Source organism: Apiospora kogelbergensis (assembly GCF_038363985.1).
Source record: "Apiospora kogelbergensis strain CBS 113332 chromosome Unknown utg000002l_segment0_segment0, whole genome shotgun sequence".
Classification (NCBI taxonomy): domain Eukaryota; kingdom Fungi; phylum Ascomycota; class Sordariomycetes; order Amphisphaeriales; family Apiosporaceae; genus Apiospora; species Apiospora kogelbergensis.
In genome coordinates, this window is record NW_027117419.1 from 2,856,534 (window position 1) to 2,876,746 (window position 20,213).

At 54.6% G+C, this 20,213-nt stretch overlaps 7 protein-coding genes across 7 annotated transcripts; 2 read left to right on the plus strand and 5 right to left on the minus strand.

Annotated features, from left to right (window-relative positions):
* Window positions 1-197: 197 nt before the first annotated feature.
* Window positions 198-1,399, minus strand: PG998_003806 (short chain dehydrogenase; the record flags this gene model as incomplete). The annotated part of the gene is made up of 4 exons (XM_066870624.1): window positions 198-335; window positions 399-526; window positions 605-1,075; window positions 1,279-1,399. 4 exons carry the CDS (start codon window positions 1,397-1,399, stop codon window positions 198-200), a joined length of 858 nt encoding a protein of 285 aa, XP_066734374.1.
* Window positions 1,400-3,066: 1,667 nt separating this feature from the next.
* On the minus strand, window positions 3,067-4,477 carry PG998_003807 (malate/L-lactate dehydrogenase; the record flags this gene model as incomplete). Its single annotated transcript, XM_066870625.1, has 2 exons — window positions 3,067-3,670; window positions 3,774-4,477. 2 exons carry the CDS (start codon window positions 4,475-4,477, stop codon window positions 3,067-3,069), a joined length of 1,308 nt encoding a protein of 435 aa, XP_066734375.1.
* Window positions 4,478-7,783: 3,306 nt separating this feature from the next.
* PG998_003808 (calcium-binding protein NCS-1) lies at window positions 7,784-8,735 on the plus strand (the record flags this gene model as incomplete). The annotated part of the gene is made up of 4 exons (XM_066870626.1): window positions 7,784-7,794; window positions 8,045-8,130; window positions 8,195-8,490; window positions 8,556-8,735. The coding sequence occupies 4 exons, from the start codon at window positions 7,784-7,786 to the stop codon at window positions 8,733-8,735; spliced, it is 573 nt and encodes a 190-aa protein (XP_066734376.1).
* Window positions 8,736-10,161: 1,426 nt separating this feature from the next.
* Window positions 10,162-12,334, minus strand: PG998_003809 (Long-chain-fatty-acid--CoA ligase 1; the record flags this gene model as incomplete). Its single annotated transcript, XM_066870627.1, has 3 exons — window positions 10,162-10,248; window positions 10,318-12,198; window positions 12,236-12,334. The coding sequence occupies 3 exons, from the start codon at window positions 12,332-12,334 to the stop codon at window positions 10,162-10,164; spliced, it is 2,067 nt and encodes a 688-aa protein (XP_066734377.1).
* Window positions 12,335-13,718: 1,384 nt separating this feature from the next.
* PG998_003810 (uncharacterized protein) lies at window positions 13,719-14,798 on the plus strand (the record flags this gene model as incomplete). The annotated part of the gene is made up of 3 exons (XM_066870628.1): window positions 13,719-13,813; window positions 13,870-14,012; window positions 14,104-14,798. The coding sequence occupies 3 exons, from the start codon at window positions 13,719-13,721 to the stop codon at window positions 14,796-14,798; spliced, it is 933 nt and encodes a 310-aa protein (XP_066734378.1).
* A 614-nt stretch (window positions 14,799-15,412) lies between these two features.
* On the minus strand, window positions 15,413-16,015 carry PG998_003811 (uncharacterized protein; the record flags this gene model as incomplete). The annotated part of the gene is made up of 1 exon (XM_066870629.1): window positions 15,413-16,015. The coding sequence occupies one exon, from the start codon at window positions 16,013-16,015 to the stop codon at window positions 15,413-15,415; it is 603 nt and encodes a 200-aa protein (XP_066734379.1).
* A 276-nt stretch (window positions 16,016-16,291) lies between these two features.
* On the minus strand, window positions 16,292-18,912 carry PG998_003812 (fungal specific transcription factor domain-containing protein; the record flags this gene model as incomplete). Its single annotated transcript, XM_066870630.1, has 4 exons — window positions 16,292-17,225; window positions 17,262-17,653; window positions 17,716-18,207; window positions 18,538-18,912. 4 exons carry the CDS (start codon window positions 18,910-18,912, stop codon window positions 16,292-16,294), a joined length of 2,193 nt encoding a protein of 730 aa, XP_066734380.1.
* Between the last annotated feature and the right edge of the window lie 1,301 nt (window positions 18,913-20,213).

Consider the following 20,213-nt stretch of genomic DNA (forward strand, 5'->3'; position numbering starts at 1 on the left):
GGCAGACGCGTGACGATAATTTGAAGTATATCTATGCTATGAAATGCTCTTTACCTAGTCAAGGCGCTGTATGAGTTGCAAAAAGCAGGATATAATACAGACGGTGACAGGGGTTGATTCCACTACTGATAATTACTGCAACCCCCCTAAACGCGCGACTTTGAAAAGCAATTAGATTGACGATAAGACACAAGCGTTTACATCATGGCGTGGCCGTCAATACCAATCACCTTGCCGTTAACCCAGCCACCGTCGTTGGAAGCCAGGAAGCAAACAACACGGGCAATGTCGATGGGGAGACCGACACGGTGGAGAGGAGACCAGGTAGCGGCGTACTGTGCGCCGAGTTAGTGAATAGCTCTCGCGGGCGGCAAAACTCTATAGTAGTGTTGACTTACCTCGTCGACGCCCTCGTTGTCGAGGTCGGAACCGCCGGGGATGTACTCGCGGCAGACGGCGTGGTACATGTCCGTCTTGATACCACCGGGGGCAATGCAGTTGACAGTGATCTTCTTGTCACCGAAGTCTGGTAAAAGGGGTTAGCTGGGTGCCGGATCGGTGCTGCCGCAACCGGTATTGGAAACACAGAAGAAGGAACACTTACCAACAGCCATGCATCGCACGAAAGTCTCGATGGTGCCCTTGCTGCCCGAGTAGACGGCGTGCTTGGGGACACCCTTGGCCTGGCCGGTGATGGAGCCCATGAGGATGACGCGGCCGCCGACCTCGAGGTGCTTGTAGGCCTCGCGGGCGACGAAGAACTGGCCGCGGGTGTTGACGTGGAAGACGCGGTCGAACTCCTCGGGGGTGACGTCCTTGACGTGGCCGAAGGACACGACGCCGCTGTTGGAGCAGACGATGTCGAGCTTGCCCCAGAAGCTGACGGCCTCGGAGAACATCTTGACGATCTGGTCCACGTCCGACACGTTGGCCTTGATGGACCGCGCGTCGGAGCCGGCCTTCTTGATGGCCGCGCACACCTCCTCAGCCGACTCCTGGCTGTTGGCGTAGTTGACAATCACCTTGGCGCCGCGGCGGCCGAGCTCCATGGCCATCTCGCGGCCGATACCGCGACCTGTGATGGATTGTTAGCGGGGCGTTATGGTGTCTATGCCAGTGAAATGCAGCTGAGTAAGTTGCCAAATCAGGCAAGTCAGCCCCTGTCGGGGGCTGGCATGGGGTGCACCGGATGTCCGGTGGGGTGGCCCTTGTAGCCCCGAACAGCAGCACAAGCGACAGCAACTGAGTTATGGACTTGGACATGTTGTTTGGACTTACCGGCGCCAGTGACGAGGGCGACCTTGCCCTCCAGCGAAGCAGAGGCGAGACCCAGGGGGCCGGGGATAGCATCGTACTTGCTGGTGCCGCTGGGGGCAGAGACGGTAGTAGCTCCAGGCATTTTGGTATAGAGAAATGGGGTAAATTGAGCTGATTAATTCAGGATTGATCGACTTCGAGAGTTGATGGAAATGCTGTCAAATGTCGGGCTTTTGAATGAAGAGGCTTTGGAATGGTCTGAATGAGATGGTGCAACCGGGAAAGAAGAGAATCGCTGGTGTGTATTCACTTATATATATCAGACCTTGCGATCAGCCTAGCATCTGAACGCACAGAAGATCCTTTCGTCCCAACTCCATGCACTGGTTGGGGGTCTGGATTTTGTTTTTTTCCCTCCTTATCCCTTCCGGTTCCATCTCGCGGCCGGCGGACAAGATTGGAGAAGCCGTACTGACGGGGGCACAGCAACACAACACACCAGGGGCCGAGCACTCATAGCAAGCCATGATTAGCTCGGGGATATGTCAGCCAAAAACCCCCACTACGTGGTATTTTTGAGTTGTTGGATCGATACAGTGTAAGTGTTTATGCTTTCGTTTGGGCAGAGGCCCGTAATCTGTTTGGTCCGGTCTCATGTGGTTGTCCGGACGTCGCGAGCCTTGGGGGGGTCTTGGATCCAAGCTGAACGTCCGACACACCGTGTACTTACGTGTATAACAGTTGCCGTCCGCCACGCTACCCGTCCTTGGCCCTTGGAGGTCTGACTTCGGCCAGTGCGCCTGAGCTAGAGACGGTGCACAATTGTAACCGCCCGCCATTGTTGCTGTTATTCCTGCCATACATGTCTTGGTGTTTGCTGCTCGCTCTTCCGTTACTTGCTAAGTCCGAGAGGCGCTCACTACTCGGTCCCGAACAGGGCCTTTGTGCTGCCCATCATCTCCACCACACTGTCTTGTTTGTCGCGTATCCCGGCTGGGAGACGGGCAGGCCTCCGGTAATGCCCAATGAGCTCGCCAGCGACATCCCTATAATAAGTCGTGTTATCACCCTACATCTATATGACGCTGCTTCACATTCCAGCTTTCTACTCAACTGGCACCTGCCTAGTAATCGAGTCAGCAAGACTTGCTAGCAGCAACGCACTCCCAGTAGCACAAGCCACTATCGCAACTGTTCCCGGACATGATATATGTAGCTTGGGTATCGTGGCTCCGCTTACCGGAGTCATTGTGATAGATCGGAACCCCGCCGGGGCCGCACTGCTCCCCAGATCCAAAGGAGCACCGGCCCACGCTGCCATCATTACTCACGCGACGAGGGCTATTTCTCGTCCCGTATATCTTTGTCTAGTAGGAGGTTTGATGACGGCAACGGCAAGCACTACGAGCCTCAAATCCTAGTCAGGGGACCGAGCTGCCGAGTTATCTTTAGCAACGCTGCAGATTCATGTTTTAGTCACGAATAGACTGTCGCCTAACCCAAATCCATATGCACGTCATAATGTTTAGCCGTATTTTCAGGGACTGTCTAGATGGTAGTCTCGGTTTGGACCTTTGACGCCACAAGTGGTGACCTGCAGGACTTCTATACCGAAAAGGCTCCGGACATTGAAACTTGGTGGTAATTTGCTTGGCTTCCGCCACGCTTTATAGCGATTTGGGTTTTCTAGAAGGAGGTTGGACCAATGCCTGGATTCATTGGACTCGAAAAAGAAATGTGAGAGGGTGATTCTTTTCATCCCGAAACCAGCGCCACAGATTGGCCATCTCCAGAAATTCTTGAGAAGGATTACGACAGCCATTGAAAACCTTTGCTTCTTCTCATTATGTACCCAAGGTCTTCTATGTACGATGTGGATTGGATATCGCGCTCCGTTCTCGAAGATAAACCTAGCATGTAGCAATCGCAGCATAGGGCGATTATACTCGATAACGAATTCTTTGCATGCATCAGTGGCCCGCTTCCCTCGGACTCGCCGCTCCCCTCCATGACCCGGATCGGGCTCGCCCCGACCCTGTTCGCCTCCTCATTCAGCGCCCGCACCTCAGCCTCGACATAAGGGATGCCCGAACTCCGCCTCTCGCGCTCCGTCCGCTGCTCGATCTCGCCGGGGAAGAAGATGCGCTCGACGCCCGCTGCCGGCTCGGACTCCTTGACAACGCGGTCGTACAAGTACTTCATGCGCTCGCGGAAGTCAGCGAGCGACATGAACAGGTCGGGTTTAATGGCCACCAGGAAGTGGCCCGCGTCGGCAGGCTTCGACGGGTCGTACGGGTTCGTCACGTGGCCTGCGAAGGCCGATCCGGAGAATACGCCCGAAAATACGTCCATCATGATGGACAGGGCGGAGCCCTTGGGGCCGCCCATGGGGAGCATCACGCCCTCCAGCGCTCTGGGTAAAGAGGACGAACGAGTCAGCACGACGTAAAACCTGATTTGAAGGAATCCCACTAGCCCCTCTCTGTCGTCGGACATATGGAGTAGGCATTACTTACGCAGCCGGATCATCCGTCGGCCGACCCTCAGCGTCCAAAGCCCAGTCCAGCGGGATCTTCTCGCCGCGCCTCTTAGCCTTGTACACCTTCCCGCGGGCCGCGACGGACGGGGCCATATCCAGGATGAACGGTGACTCGTCGTCGGCGCCGGGCGCACCGCACGCGATGGGCGAGACGCCCAGAAGCTTGTTGCGCGCGCCCCAGGCCGGGAGGGCGGGGCTCGAGTTGGTAAATACGAGGCTCATCATGCCCTCGTCGAGGGCCTTCTGCACGAGCCAGGCGCTCATGCCGAAGTGGTTCGAGTGCGTGACCGAGACCATGCCGATGCCGTAGACGCGGGCCATGTCGACGGCGGCGCGCACGGCGGCCAGCCCCGCCACGGCGCCGAACGTGTTGCGGCCGTCCACCTGCGCGGCCGCGGGGGTCGCCTGCGTCAGCGTCGGGGCCGCCGCCGCGTCCAGCACCCCGGCCCGCACCCGCGCCATGTACGACGGCAGCCGGTTCACGCCGTGCGTGTCGACGCCCCGTAGGTCCGCCGCCACCAGGCACTCGGCCACGGTGCGGGCATGGTCCGCCGGCGTGCCGTTCCCTCGCAGCACGCCCTCAGCGAAGGCCTGGGCGTCGGCTGCCGTGACGTAGAGCTTGCGATCCGGCACTTCCTCGGCGGCCGGCTTGGGTTGCTGCTTCTCGATTGGGGTTGCCATGATGGTGGGTCTATAAGCCGTGGGGTGTGCGGACCGTGTTTGACCGACGTACAAAAGCGTTGGTGCTTGAAGTTGGGTTGCTCTCCGATAAGATGCTCCAATCCAAGTTCGAAAGACCCCGAAATCGAGCCTTTCTATCTTGCTTCTGGGTTCTGTCTTGACCAGCTAGTAGGTTATGTGCTAGAAGGTTGGAGATGTTCCCCAACATTCCCCAGCTTTGGCTAAGCAGATAAGTAATGGGGGAGTTCCATTCAACAGTTTCGTAGGTCTCCACTAATACCGGCTCTGCCCGGCGCAACTATGATGGGTAGAACTACTGCCATCCTTTCCGCCAGACAATGTCATTGTATACATGGAGTATGTATGTTGCTATATCGCCTGAAAACTAGCCGGTCTCAGCTCACCACCCCTTGGAAGTCTTCAACGTCTTGGGCTTTGGTATGCTGTGATGGGCAAAAGAACGTTGCAAAGGTTAGTTGCATGGCAGAGCAATGAACAAATCTATAGCCTGACCAATATCCATCGCCCCATGGAAAAGGGGAGTTCCACAGGTCAAGAGCGCGGTTGCAGAGAGTTCTGGTGTTGGTCGCTCCAAGTAGACGTGATGTTGGCAGCCAAATTTACACGGACAAGACTCTTCTGGATTAACTCATAGTGCCTGGCTAGGTATATGATCCCAATACAAGGGCCTATCATATAGAAGCCCTTCGTTTCCGTGTAAGAGACACCAGTGAGTGAGCAGGCCAAACGCAGAACCTATCTGTCTATTTTCTCTCTTCGACTTGACAGTCTCGAGCTAACACAGGAGGGGAGCCAGTCACTTCTTCTCTTTACCGGATGGCACAAAATCCTGTCTGGCAAAATGGTCCGTAGCTACTAGCCAGTTCCATCGCAAACGGCGTCAAGGTCAGTTGCTCCCCTGCCCCTATATATTGTCTCTGGTTAATAGTGCGTGGAGTTCAATCAAGCTTTGACTGCTGGCCCCGCTTCCTATGATCGAGTTTCTCCGAGATCTCAGAATGACCACACAAACTGAAAGTCTTGCTTTCGATAGTGTTGAGGACTTACGCCCATTTGCATACAATGTGTCAACATCGAGAAAACACCAGGCACTTCCTCGATTCATGGCTTTCTGCAAAGTCTGAGACAAGCTGATGCACGGGCATCATGACACGGAAGAAACGGACGTCGTTGCATTCATCGAGGAGGCTGCCGGTGCGCCGGGGTTAACGAAGGTTAACGAGGTACAAGCTGGCAAGGCACAGTGCAGGAGCTGGAGACCGGCGTCGAATCGTTTGTGTCGGCACTGCGCCCACACCTGGTCAAGGAGATCCCGACATTGCTCGCCTTGCAACTACATACCTAAGAGGGTACTAGAAGAAGAAGCCGGCAGAAATCTTAGAGAAAACGTCAGACGCGCCAAACACCAAGTGACGGACTAGAATCGGCGGCGACTGACAAGATTGGTAGGCCATCACGGCGCCTTTCGTCTTGCCATGCAAGCATGCGACGTTCGAAGACGGTGCCGGTCATGGCCGCAGGTCAGCCCCGATAGCCACCCCTTGCGAGACGGACGGATAGATCAGCGTGGTCAGGGGTCACCCCATAATAGACGACTTGGAAATAGTCCCGAGCAGCGAGGCCATGTCAAATGAACGTCGATCAGGTGACATATCCTGTGTCTTAAGGAAGGAGAAGAACACGAAACAGGCAGTTCCCAACCGGCAGACATGGTACCTGATTGGCAACTGCAAGCCCGCGCAGGGGGTGTCATTGGGTGCCCTTGGCGCTAACATCCCATCAAGATTAGCGGCATCTTGCACTGCCCCGATTATGTCAGCAGCTCCCCTCTTCTGGAGCGCCCTTGATTGGCAGAAGGGCAGCTCTCGTCTTGCTTGTCTTGTGTCACCTCTTGTCTGGCACAAGGGTCCCAGGTACATACAGCTACTTGGCAGATGGTGATTCTTCTCTCTCTGCGTTTAGACTCAGCATCGGTTTCAGTAGTCATGCTGTACATGTTGTCGGCGTAGATTCCTACTAGGAAGAGGCTAGAGAGGAGGGGCAGGCGGCCTAGGGGCTAGGGGGACAGCATTAGAAACCGTTTCAATTGACAGCTGAGTGTGCTAAACATCCATGGTGCCTAGGTGCGTGGTGGTTTTGTTTTTAGGCGTTTGTCGTCTAATGTTCAACTGGAATCTAGACTGCTCTCAGGTATGCTCGGGGACTGATGACGCTTCTGTTGGTTCACGGTTCATGTCCATGGCCATGTCCATGTTCATGTCCCATTCCCGGCGGTACCTGGTACGTCGTTGCCCTCGCCTATTCCAGGCGGCCCCCCCCTCAAGTCCTGGTCCCCATCCAAAGGCCTTCTTTCGCTCGACTGCCCTACAATCACCTACATACACAGCATACCTATTGCCTATTGCCTATTAGCTATAGACCTCCTCTGACCCAAGGGAATCCAGATTGTTTTTGGCCTTCTGACTTGTTAGCCTCAACTGAGATTGGAAGCTTGGATTGCAAGACTGCACACGTGCAAGGCAAAAAGGGAAAAAGGAAAACAAAATACATCATCGCCCACCTTAAACAACAAGGACGGACGCTTAGCAAAGCCCGCACTTCCCCCCGCTGACTTGAAGGCTGCCCCTCCATCATCTGGGGCCATCATTTAAGAGAAAGAGAGCGAGCAAGTCCTCTTATAAACGCCTGCGGCAGCCCTGGAATCGAGTGGCCGGCACAGCTCACTCTCCCTATTTATCGCCTCTCCCGAACCCAATATCAAGCAAACAAGCATCAGACAGACAGTCGCTTGCGAGTCGCATCTTAAGCGCCCGGCATCACCTGTCCCAACAACGCGCTCCCAAAAATCCGCAGACCCGGGCTAGCCAACCAGGCCTACCACCGGCTTGGTTCGCCTTCTGTGTTCTGTGGGCTTCTTAGCACCCGCGTCCAGCTCTTCTACCGCCCGCAGCCAGCCTCGTTGCACAGAAAACACCTGCATCATACGTTTGCGCTACAGCGTCGCCGACTCCTGTCGCCGACTCTCTTCTGCCATACTGCAGCTGATTAGACATCGTATTGTACTCGTCTGGCGAGCGACACTATCACAGAAGACCGGCTATCACCAAGCACACCCAGTTTTATGAAGAGTTCAATCCTAGCACGGCTTCACAACTTATGAGGTTTATCTAGCCTTTGCGACTCCTACTAGACGACTGTCTCTTAAGCCCCCACCTCCGCGCCTGTCGCACTCCTATACTCTTACGCATATCAAGAGCAGCTTCCGCTTCACCACCCCAAGCCGCCATGGGTAAATCGTGAGTGCACTCCTGATCCTTGTACCGATATCGCCTGGAAGCGAGCACCCCGGGACACCCACAACAGTCGAGCGAGCAGAAACATCAGCCGCGGCTGCTGGGGGAAGGCCTCGTCGCAAAGCCTCGTTGTTCACGAAAACGAGCTGTGCGCGCACCCTTGGCCACCTCACATAGTTGCGCAGCTCTATCGAATGATGTCCCCCGACGAAATCAACGTTGACCCAGAATACTGACCAAGTGCACCTTATAGACAGTCTAAGCTCTCGCAAGAGCAACTCGCCGAGCTCCAGAAGTCGACGCACTTCGACAAGAAGGAATTGCAACAGTGGTACAAGGGTTAGTTGGACTTCGACACCTGTCTACCCATTTCTCACTGCAAGCTGACATTGGCGGCTATCAGGCTTCCTCAAGGACTGTCCTTCGGGCATGTTGACAAAGGAGGAATTCCAGAAGATCTACCGGCAGTTTTTTCCATTTGGCGACCCTTCATCATTCGCCGACTATGTCTTCAACGTGTTCGACAGCGACAAGTCCGGGTCGATCGACTTTAAAGAGTTCATTTGCGCTTTAAGCGTTACCAGCCGCGGCAAGATGGAAGACAAGCTCGACTGGGCTTTCCAGCTGTACGATATCGACGGAGACGGCAAGATTAGCTACGATGAGATGCTCAAGATTGTCGAGGCTATTTACAAAATGGTAAGGGAAACACGTTCATTCGGCCCTGGTCTGCCTGTGACCATGCTAACATCTGATCCTTCTAGGTCGGTTCTATGGTCAAGCTTCCCGAAGACGAGGACACCCCAGAAAAGCGCGTCAGGAAGATCTTCCGCATGATGGACAAGGACGAGAACGGCAGCTTAGACATGGAAGAGTTCAAGGAGGGTAGCAAACGAGACGAAACGATCGTATCAGCGCTATCACTTTACGATGGCTTGGTATGAGCGGTTTCGGCCGCGCGCTAGGGGTGGAAAGATGGCAGTGTCGATTGGAATAACAAAGCGAGGCAGAAGCAAGGCACAGCTCAGGAACAAACAACAGGGAGGCGGGAAGGAGCCATCCAGATCGACGGAACAATCCGCGGATAGGAAGGGTGCCTCTTGATCCTGGAAGACTGCCAAGCAGGAAAAACATGTTGGAACGGTGTCTCGAAGACATCAAGGGACGACGACAAGCAAGCGAAGGAAATGGCGGCGGTTGCTACTTTTTATTGATCGTATCTTCTCCCAACTTAGATCACCCTCCCCCTAATCCCCCAGCCTGTGTTTCTTCTCCACATCACTCTTCGAACTGCCATAGCACATCTGAATTAGAGAAACGATAAATGAGAAAGGGATACGTACACTTGCATAGTCAACTTGGCCCTATTGGTTCTTGGAAACCCCTTTTTAATTTCTTGGAAGAACCAAACATTTCCACTCCAATTCATCGTTCCCAATCCCATCACATCGAGACCTCAAAATGCGACCCTAAATAACTAAAAGAACACTCATCTTGACTGCTTGCTTCACTTTCTTATGGCATTGCTTTTCTCCCACGACTCAGCCCGTCGCAGCTGATTCTTCCGAGGAGAAGCGGCAGCTTGCTTGTCAACCCGCCAGTCCGTCTCACCTCAGACGATTTCGATCTGCTGCCAACCATTCATCTTTTACAGCTTACACGAATCATGCAGGAACATAACCATATACGTATTACATACTTACTTACCCGAGGTATCAAATAAACAAAGCAAACAAGGCTACTTTAGTTAGCTACCAATTCAATGCAGGTGAATAAATATGTAAGTTGAGGTCGTGATGGTCCAAACAAGAACAAAACAAAACCTATGAAAATTATGTCAATCAAGTTTATTCCTTGGCAAGTAAGGGAGGCTATGATTGGATATTGAAGGCAAGCGACTGGGGATTCAAGAACATGAGATTCCATACACATTTCACAACTGACGTCTTCTCGCTATTGTTCTTTCTGTTACTTCTGATGTCTTGCATGTGCCGCCATCAGCAGAAGTAGGTTTCGGGCTCGAAGGAACACGGCCAATGGCCGGGGAGTCATTCACTCACCTCGAGGCCAAAACTCGGTTCTCCGTGGATGCATGCATGTGCTGGCTGACTCATGGGCGGCATTGCAATAGCACGTGGCAGCAATTTCCAGTATATGCGGCGAAACTGAGTAGTAATATCTCATTATTCTGTGTTTTGCTTCTTTCTGCTTATCATTACATAGGTTTTCAGCCTCATCGACGCACATCGCACCTGCCTTATTTCGTTATTCCACTCCCTCAGATTACATAACAGGATAAAAACACGGGTATTCGGAGAACGTTGCACAGAAGCATTGTTGTTAAGGGGTATATCACTCAGCCATGGGAGCTTAGTTGCCGTATGCCTCGTCAACTTCCTTCTTGTACTTCTCCAAGATTCCCTTGCGGTTCAGTTTTTGCGCAGCGGTGACAAGGCCCTACGAATGCGTCGTTAGTAACGGCTACACGTTTGTTGGATGGCTGACATCTGGATAGGATCAACTTACGTTCTGAGGAGTCCATTCCTCATCTGTCACGACCACTCCATCGATGATCTCAATGCCGGACAAGCCACCTTGACGTCCTGCATTTTGAAGCTCCTTGAGCACAGCGTTGTGCAGCTTCTTGTTGTGGACGAGCTCCTCGAGGCTGTCGCCCTTGACGTCGATCGACTGCGCCAACTTCTTCAGGGCAGGCTCCAGGGGCACGATGATGGCGATGGGCTTGGCCTTTTGCTGATCGGCGTAGACGCAGATGTTGCCAACAAAGGAGGCTGAGCGGTAGATGGACTCGAGCTTCTCCAGGGCAATGTACTCGCCGTTGAGCGTCTTGACGAGGTTCTTCTTGCGGTCAATCAGCTTCAGGTGACCGTTCTGGTCCCACTCGCCGATATCCCCAGTCTTGAACCAGCCGCCAGTCGCGATAGCCTCGGCTGTCTCCTTCTCGTTCTTGTAGTACTCCCGCATGACGGAAGGTCCACGGATCCAGACCTCACCCTGAGGGCAGGGCTTGTTGGTCGCGAAGTAGCCGGCATCGGGGAAGTCGACCAGCTTGACTTCGATACACGCCGGCATAGCGCCATGGGAGTCGGCAGACCATTCCTGGGGGTTCATGAGACTACCCATGGCGCAGGTCTCGGTGAGGCCGTATCCAATAATCATGGGGGCGATGGCCATGGAGATAAAGTGCTGCGTGTCTCGAGACACGGGACCGCCACCGTTCAAGCAGAGCTTGAGCTTTCCGCCCGTGGCCTCCTTGATCTTCTTGAAAACGATGGCATCCAGCAGACCAGATCCAGGCAGACCAGCCGCCATCAGTTTGCTCTTGGCCCACATGGCAGCCCAGAAGAGGTTCTGCGCCACGCCTCCACTGGCAGCAACCTTTGCGGTGATACCCTTCTTCACGGACTCCCAGACGGCAGGCACACCAACCAGGACGGAGGGCTTGAACTCCCGAATATCACCGGCGCAGTTTCGGACCGAAGTGTCGGACAAGGTCTTGGGGTTACCGTAGCCCATGGTGGTTCCCCAGAAAATGGCAGCGTTCTCGAAAACGAACTCCAGGATATGGGCAAGAGGCAAGTAGGTCAGCAGACCATCGCCGGGCCCGATGTAGGGCTGCACCACCACACTGACACCGGCCACGGCGGCAACGACGTTGCTGTGCTTCAGAGGCACACCCTTGGGCGTTCCCGTGGAGCCCGAGGTGTACATGATGCAGCAGAGGTCTTCGGGGTGAGGGGGCACGGGTTCGTATGGGTTTTCCTTGCCCATCTTCTCGAGCTCCTTGAAGGAGAGCACGGTGACGTTGGGGAAGGAGCTCTTGAGGTTGTTGATGTGCTCCTGCTTGACCTGGTTCTGGCTGTTCCAAATGACGTAGCGCACCTCACTGGCGTCCTTCAGGACGTTGCCGAGAGTGGGCAGCAGGTGAGGGTCGAGGAAGATGGCCTTGGCGCCGGTGGCCACCATGGAATGGCGCAGGCCCTCCTGGCCGAGGGTATCGTAGGCAGTCACGATGGGCATGGATTGGGAAGCGGCACCGTGCGACATGCCGAGCCAGTGTGCGCTGGTGGCGGCGAAGATGTGGACGCGATCGCCTTGCTCCATACCCAGCTTGCGCAGGCCGGAGCCGATGTTCAGAACCAGCTTCTCGTAGTCGTTGTAGCTCAGGTACTCGTAACTACTCAGCTCGAAGAAGGTCCAGTTCTTGTCCACCTCCTGCTCGACGCCGTCGACCATCTTCTTGACCTTCTTGGTCTCCTGGTGGGTGCGGACTAATCGCCGCGAGCCCATGCACTTGGCATTGCCATACTTCTCGGCGCTCACGCGCACGAGCTCGTAGATGGTGGAGACATTGTCGGCGGGTTTCGAGATCAGGCCGTCGGCGGTCTGGGGGTGTCGGCGGGGGGATGGTTTCGCCCTCGACGGGTTCGCATTCGGGGGTCTCGATGGAATAGGGAGCCTTGGTCGACAAGCGAGGATGCAGAGGCATCGTCCGGAACTTTGAATCTTGCCAGTCGCCCATGGTTGCGGGTAGCTAACTAGTGCTGGGGTGGCTGGGAAAGGAAGAAATGACTCGTGAAAGGTGACTGCGAGAAAGGATGGCAAACGGAGGAGTGGGAAAAGTGTTGAGGTGCAGGTCGCAAGATGTATGAATTGGATGATAATGTAATATGTCCAATGGCCAATGGTGTATGTATGCCAAGGTCGGTCCGGTTTGGATATTAGGCCAGGGATGATGGATGGCTACATATATGTACTTATGGAGAGGCCGTCGATGGAGAAAGCGGGAACAGATATGCAGCAGGCAGTACCAGGTACGTATCGACTTATTGAGCAGAAAGAAAGAAAGAATATTGAGGAGGCGGAGCCCTACGTGGACTCTTGGGGACGTCGGACACGGCAGATGTGTAGGAGACCAGAAACAAGCAGGATTAGGAGAGAGTCTACGTAGAACAGAGAGAGACCAGCAGCCACCGTCATTCGCATCCAATTGGCATGCATTTTCCTTGACTTGGCTTGGTGTTTTCTTGGGGGTGGTTTCGACTGGACCTTGTTGGTCGGGGGGGGTGTCTTGGCTCGAGCTTTTTGTGTGTTTTTTTTGGGTACCTGACATTCCTGCAGCAGAAGGAGAGAGCAGCCAGCAGCCTTCAGCCAGCACCCAGCACCCAGCTTGCCAGGCAGATAGGCAGAGGAGACCAGGAGAATACCTAGTGATGAGTGACGACAGGGAGCTGGCGAAAAGAGGGGCATCCCCGTACGCTAGATTCATTCGGACGAGAGACAATCGATGACCATGCTTCTGCATGCATGCCGTCACTGGATGAGTTGTGTGCATGGCCGACTCCGACTGAAGCTCGATGCCGAGAGATGCTATGCGCATACGGCTAGGCCCTGTCCGGCTAGCCTGGCTAGCCTGGCTGCTGATCTAGCAGTTTCGGACGCCCTCTCCTTTTCCTCGATATTGGGCAAAGGGCAGGTAGGCTAGTAGGCCAGTATCAGTATCAGTACAGTACATGTGAAGTCCGCGGACAGTCTCGGATACCGAGGCATGCAACGCGCGAACGGGGGTTTGTCGCATTGCCAACCGTGCAGAAGCACCTTCTGGCCGCAAACTGTCGATATGCGAATGTTGGATTGATGAGGCCCCGCTGAAAGGGCGGAAGGATAGCCTGAGATGGCGCCCAGACGTGCCAGTCTCGGCGTATCATCCCCACTGCAAAACGGTCGACCTCTTTTCGGCTTTTGTCCTCTACGAGTACAAGTGTCAATTTAAAATCGGATGAATAAGCCCGGCCTGCCTAGGCTATGTACAAGCGATCAATCAAAATAAGACGGCTCTTGCACCTGCATACTTCCCCTGGTCTCGTCTTCCCAAAAGCCTTGCCAAGAGAAACCAGCTGGACATTATGGCCACTCAACTTTTATTCGGCCTTCTTGGGCCTGAAGTCGACGATCCAGACGAAGGCAAGTCACCCCCCGTCTCACACTATTACTATGCCAAGTCAACCGCCCTGCTGACCAACGGCCACACTATGTAGAAACGTTCCTCCTTTTCAGCCAGGAGATACCCTCTCAGAACCTGGGCTTTGTCGATGCCCGTGCATCGTCTCTGGATCTGACCGTGGCCGGCAAGGACTATGTTATTCACCAATCCCCTGCCGTTCTCTCCTCCAACCGTGCCGGTGGAACGACAGGCGCCGGTCAGTTCGTCCTTGGCGTGCCCCTTTTGGAGAGGCTGCTTCTTGGGAGCCGGGGGGACCGAATGTGTAAGCTGAAACAAATCTTGTGAAGTCCTGTGGAAGGTTACTCCTATGTTCGCCGACTGGATAGCATCCCCGGGGAATCCCCTCTGGAAAACAGGAGTCCTCGCGCCCACCTCGACGGTGATAGAGCTGGGGTGCGGCATCTCGGGTCTCACAGGCATGGTCCTGGCCCAGTCCGTCTCGCGATATGTCCTGACCGACCAGTCCTATGTCTCCAAGTGGATCGACACCAATCTCGCCGAGAACGCCGTCAACCTATCCGCTCCGGGGACGGCTACCAAGCGGCGTAAGGGCAGGGCCACGGCGGCCCCGCCCTCGGGTAACGTGGTCTTCACACCACTGGACTGGGAGCTCGACGAGGTGACGCATGGCCTGACTAGCTCGGACGCCGTCAAGAGCTTCGACGTGGTCATCGCCTGCGATTGCATCTACAACGATGCTCTGATCCGCCCCCTCGTCCAGACGTGCGTGGACGTGTGTAAGTTGAGGGCCAGCGCCGAGGATGAGGCGGGGCCTCGCCAACCCCGAGAACCTACTCTCTGCATCGTCGCACAGCAGCTTCGCGATCCCGAGATCTTCGAAGGTTGGATCAAGGAGTTCCACAAACACTTCCATACGTGGAGGATATCCGAGTCTCATCTTTCCGATGCCCTGCGTGCGAATTCTGGCTTCGTGATCCATGTTGGCATATTACGCACAACTCCCCTAGAAAACCACTACTAGACTATGGAATTGCCTCGATACTGAAAATCGGCAGTTTGCAAGCCAACCAACCAGGCAGGTTGCCTTCCAATATCATCCATCATCCGTCCATCCGGGTTAGAGGAAGCACATGCCTGAAGGAGAATCATGCAAATAAGTTTGCACATACAATGATTGACCCACAAATTGCCAATGCGTGCCACAAGTACTGGATCACGATATTTCATTTTCGTATAAGCTTTGAGATATGGTAAAACGAATGGTATCTTATAATGTGAAAATATGCAAAATCCGGGTTCCAAAAGTGGTAGCATATCCGACTGCACCCGCGAGGGGTAACCAGTGATTAAGCTGATGTCTTGGAATCGAAATATCATAGGCTTCTCTCCCTGGTCACCACCCCCAATAAAATATTTCGAGTGCCATTACCCGTCCGATTCGGTGGGCTGTGGTTGATGTCGAGGTTGATGTGTTGAAACTCCCATATACCTTTGCCTTGTCCCAATAACCAAGAAGCCGTGCTTATACCAACATTTCCCTGGAATATATACAAATAGAAACAATCCCTTCCGGGGATATTTGTATGAACAAACGTCCCTGCTTGTCAACTGACACAAGTAGCGTGGACGTCCTCGTCATCGAAGTGGGGTTAAGTTGTCGATGATCATCATGAGTATTATGACAATGGCCCAGATCAAAACAACCACCAGGATACCGATGACGCCAGTGGAAAATGCCTCGTAGGGTCCGAGCACGTCCCGCGGCTGCCGGCTTCGAAGACGGCGCCCTTCGAGATCGACGCTGTCTTGGTCGTGGAACGTGCCGTAGTGGCTAGGATATGCCTGGGGCAGACCCTCCTGGGGCAGATCGAAATCGATATGATAGTCGTCGCCGGGAAAGTTGATGTCGTTGTTGAAGTTCTGACTGCCGGCCTTGACAGCAGCAGCAGCAGCAGCCAAGCCCTGGAAGGGGTAGAAGGGGTTGGTCGTTTCGGATAGGCGGCGAGGGGGAGAAGAAAAAGAAGAAGAAGAAGAAGAAGAAGAAGAAGTAGAGCAAAAGGACATGGGTCCGCAAGCCTTATCCTCAGAAGGCGTAGGCAGGCAATCGCCGTCAACCAGGCTGTAGGTGTCCTCGAAATCCGTCGCGCTGTCCATGTGGCAATCTTCTGAAATAAGTTCCTGCTGATTACTGACGTCTGCCCAGTCGTCAACCAGCTCGGCGGGCGTACCGCCATGCATTTTGATGGCAGTTATATTGAGAAGAGATATAGATCTACGCAAAGTGGTGCGTGTCCTTCGGCTGTTTGGTAGCTCTGCGATGATAAATCGTTTAATATTCCATTTCCCATCTCGTGACGGAGAAAGCAACTGGCCTTTCTCTTATTTTTTATAGGGTGAACTCTAAGACTCGGCGCACACCCCACAATACTTCATCGATATTCCGGAGAAACCATATATAGTTTGGTTAGTTCCTGTTACTTATCGATGTTTATCTGGCCAGCTTTGCGCTTTGGTTCACTGCCAATAGACTTGGGTTGTGGGATCTGGCGGGGCCGTCGGTATGGCCATCTCCTGTGGCGGGATGTAGCTGTTGCTGAACTGGGACAGGAACGCCTGCCAGTCGAACTCGCCACCCAGGTTGACTTCCTGAAACTCGGGTGGGTAGTGCCCACGCCCTCCCATGCTGGGGCCATGTATGTTGGACCACAGGTCAGGGCCGTTGGGATACATGGGCGGCGGCGGCGGTTGAGATGCCACGGGTGGTGGTGGGGGTAATGCCGTGGCGTCGGCGGTGGCAGGAGGGGGGACAGAGTAGGCGCTCGACACAGGCGGAGAGGCAGTGGACGGCGGTGTTGGGTGGTGGGAACTGCCGGGCTCCGGCGATTTGCTCTTGGCCGGGAAGCCCATGCGAGCTACGATTTGTCTCATGGCCGTGATCAGAGGGGGAGGCGCCAGAGTCCTCCCCAGCTGCGACTCGGCCGCCTCACGAGCGTCCCAAGCCTTGACAAACAAGGGACTGAAAGCCAGTTGCATGGGACTACGCATTTGGCGGAGTAGTTGCCTGCGCTCGTGGTTTTCGAAGATTGCTGCCCATGCTCGTTCGCACAGCTCCCCAGTAGTCCGGGTGCGCAAGTCTTTGACCAGGCAGATGTACGCCGGAAAGGGGAAATGCAGGGCGGAAAACCAGAAATAGCCCGTGAGATCCTCGTTCGCATGCATGGCGCTGTCATACTCCAACAGCTTTATGGCCTCGATGAAGAGTGCTTCACTCTCAAAAGGGGACAACGGGGCAGGGGCTTGCATGGCAGTCTTGAAGAAGCCTGCGAGGATCTTGAGTTTGCACATGCTAACCCGCGTCATCGTCAATGTAAAGAGGTGCAGTGACACCTTGGGATCGCAGTACTTCAGATATGTATCTTCCATGTGTGTGGAAAGTCGTTCTAGATAGCTGGACAAGCGATGATCAGCAAGATTAGCGACTGACTGGGCCGGGTCAGATATGACAGGCTTCATTTTATCTGTGCCTGGAGCCTTGGAGAACTCGAGCCGTGTGAGGGAGAACAACATCTCCGTTGGCCCCGTATGGGGGGTTGGCGGATCCTTGGCATGAAGATGAAGGTCGGCATCATTGATGTTCAGTGGCAATTTGCAGTCGCCGCCAGTGGATATGGCGGTAAGTGTAGAGCCTGTGATCTCTCCGATCCGCCTGTCAAACCCTGCCAAGGTCCACCATAGCCTTCTTCTCTCTTCCACTTCGAAAGGGGAGAGGCCAAATTGTTGGCCGTCACGATGAAGCCCCATGCGCCAGGCCAGACGAATGCCTATGCCAGTCAGACAGAATAGTGACCGAGGGTCGATGAATGGTCGAACACCAAACTAAGGTAATGGGCATTAGAATGATCGGCCGACAGAAGGGTATACGATCCATTATCACTCACAAGGTACAGGGTGTATGCTTGCAATATGGTCAGGTCCGGATTTCGCATGAAGCTCGCATTAAGGAGAGCTTGTTGACAGGCAAGGTAGTACTTCTTGAGGAGAACAGGCCGCCCTTCGTTGAACATCTCCAGTACTTCGTCGTCCTGGAGAGACGTCACTGCCATCAGGTAGATGGCGAACATGAGTGCCTCGAGGCTCTTGGAGGCCTTCCCCAGGCTGGCGCTTGCCTCGATGATGCGCCCTTGTAGGGTAGGGGTGTGGGTCATCTTCAGGAGAGATGAGACGTTGGTGAGGTAGACCTGCCATAGTTGGAATATGTGTATGGCCGACGGGTGTTGATCCGTGATGCTGCGGGAGGAAGCCCCCACGACGAAGGGGAAACCGTCTGCGTTATCAAACATCTTGTCATAAGCAGTGTTGATGGTCGTGCCTACATCATCATCGTCGGAGGACTCTCTGTGCAACTCTTCATCCTCTTCGATGGCGCGAAACTACCGTCATATAGGTGTAATTAGATCATGTGGTCATGGGCACAACAAGTACGGATTTTACGACGGACACGAAGGCACACACCTCTTTTTGGAAAGGGAACCACTTGAATGTTCTATAGTCAGAGATCAATCAGTAAGTACACTGCAACCGGGCCTCTACGCATGTAAGCACTGCCAAGATGTATGTGTGCGTTTGTGTGCGCGCGCGTGTGTGTGCTGACCTTGGGATGTGAGGAGTTTCGCCGGGGGAGGAGATCATATCAGGATCCGACCTCGCGGGCGACTCTCGCACTTTTATGAATTCCGAGTCGAGCTCGTCCCCTCCTGGACGGTGCCGGGGTCTAGGATCTTGACGTCCGGGCCCAATCCTTCGAACTCGATGCCATGCTGGGTGAGCATGGCCTCGTACTTTCTTAGGCGGTCGACCAGGTCGCGCTCAGGTACCCTCTTCTTACGGCGCCTCGGAGGTTGCGGGGGGACAACCCGACACTCGACCCCGGCCTTGACGCAGTTGGAACATGGCTTGCTTTTGTCGCAGCGCACTTTTCGCTGCTGACACAGGATACAGGAATGGCCACGGGTGACCTTCATTGCAGCAGTCATGTCCGAGATTGGCTGGTTCTGCTGCGGGGCGGACGACCCCGTAGGAGTTGTCTGCCTGTATGAGTCGCCATCGCCTAAAGTTGAATCGGCAGTGTCTGACATGATAGTTGGCGGGTATAGCTGGCGGGTATAATGGGCCTGGTCGTCCTGTGTCGTGGGTCACGATCGGTCCCGAAAGAGCCGCCAGGGGTGCAAGGTGACCCGTCAGTCAGCCGTATCGGATGGTGGTCGCCAGAATGCGGCACAGTCTGGCAGTCTGATCCGATACGTGCCTGCTTTGGAACGGGCTGCCAATGGTCCGGGAGCCCTCAGCTTGCCTGTCTAGCCTGTGGTGTCGCCTCGAGGCACAACGATCTACTGAAACCAACAACGGGAGAGTATAATGTCGGGACCGAAAAAGACCGGTAGTGCGACGCCAGCCAGCGTATTGGCTAGAGGCAGGCTTGGGGAGGGGGTTGATCAAAAAAAGAAGAAGCAACGGGCGTATGCAATTGTTTGCTTCGGGGTAGAACAAATCACTAGATGTTTGGGAAAAGAGGCGGAAGGGGACTTCACTAGTTTCCCGCCTCGGGATCGGCCTCAATTGAAAGATATATCCAGAAGGAAACAGAAGAACCATTTCCGCCCCCGCAATGTGGACGCGACTTCGACGAGGCTCGGGGTTTCAAGACTGGCACTGGCACTGGCATTTGCGGGACGACATGTCCTGTCCTGTCCTGTCCTGTCCTGTCCTTTGAAGTCCTTGTCCAGGCCCTTGCTTGCTGGATGCTGCCTCTCAAGGAAGGAGACACAGAGAGGAACGGCCTTGGGCGCTTTCGGCTGACTCTACATGCACTGACTGGTAGTGGATAGATAGGAAAGGATGGCCTAGTGGCGTCGTGATGCATGCAAGTATGCCAAGTCTGTCTATCTTTCCCGCCTTGATCGGGCGACCAATGGCCAATCCACCAATTGCACCGTAGATACGAAGGGTACTTGGGGGAGAGGAGGGGGGGCACAAGAACACAAGAAGGGGAGGGGGAACCTGATGTCGGGGATGAGAGATCGAGTTCGCGACCGAAGGATTCAGCTCAAGGTACACCAAAAAGGTGTTTCGGTCCCGGTGCCCAGCTATTTCCGCCGTCTTGCTGGAAGCGGAATAGTCTCGTTCTCATGCCCATCGTCATGCACCTGCTCTGCTCAGCACTAACTTGGCTACTTTTTGACGACTTCGACTTCATCCCATTTAAGACCGAGGCCGCAGAGACAGGGACGCACCGGCGGAACTTCCCCAACACCACCTGCGGAACGACACGACAATATGCTTCCACCCATGAGGTGTGGCTTTCTCTGTCTCCCTCTCGCGCGCCCTCTCGGCCAACGGCCCCAGCTGGATAAGCTATGCTATGCATACCTGCATGCAT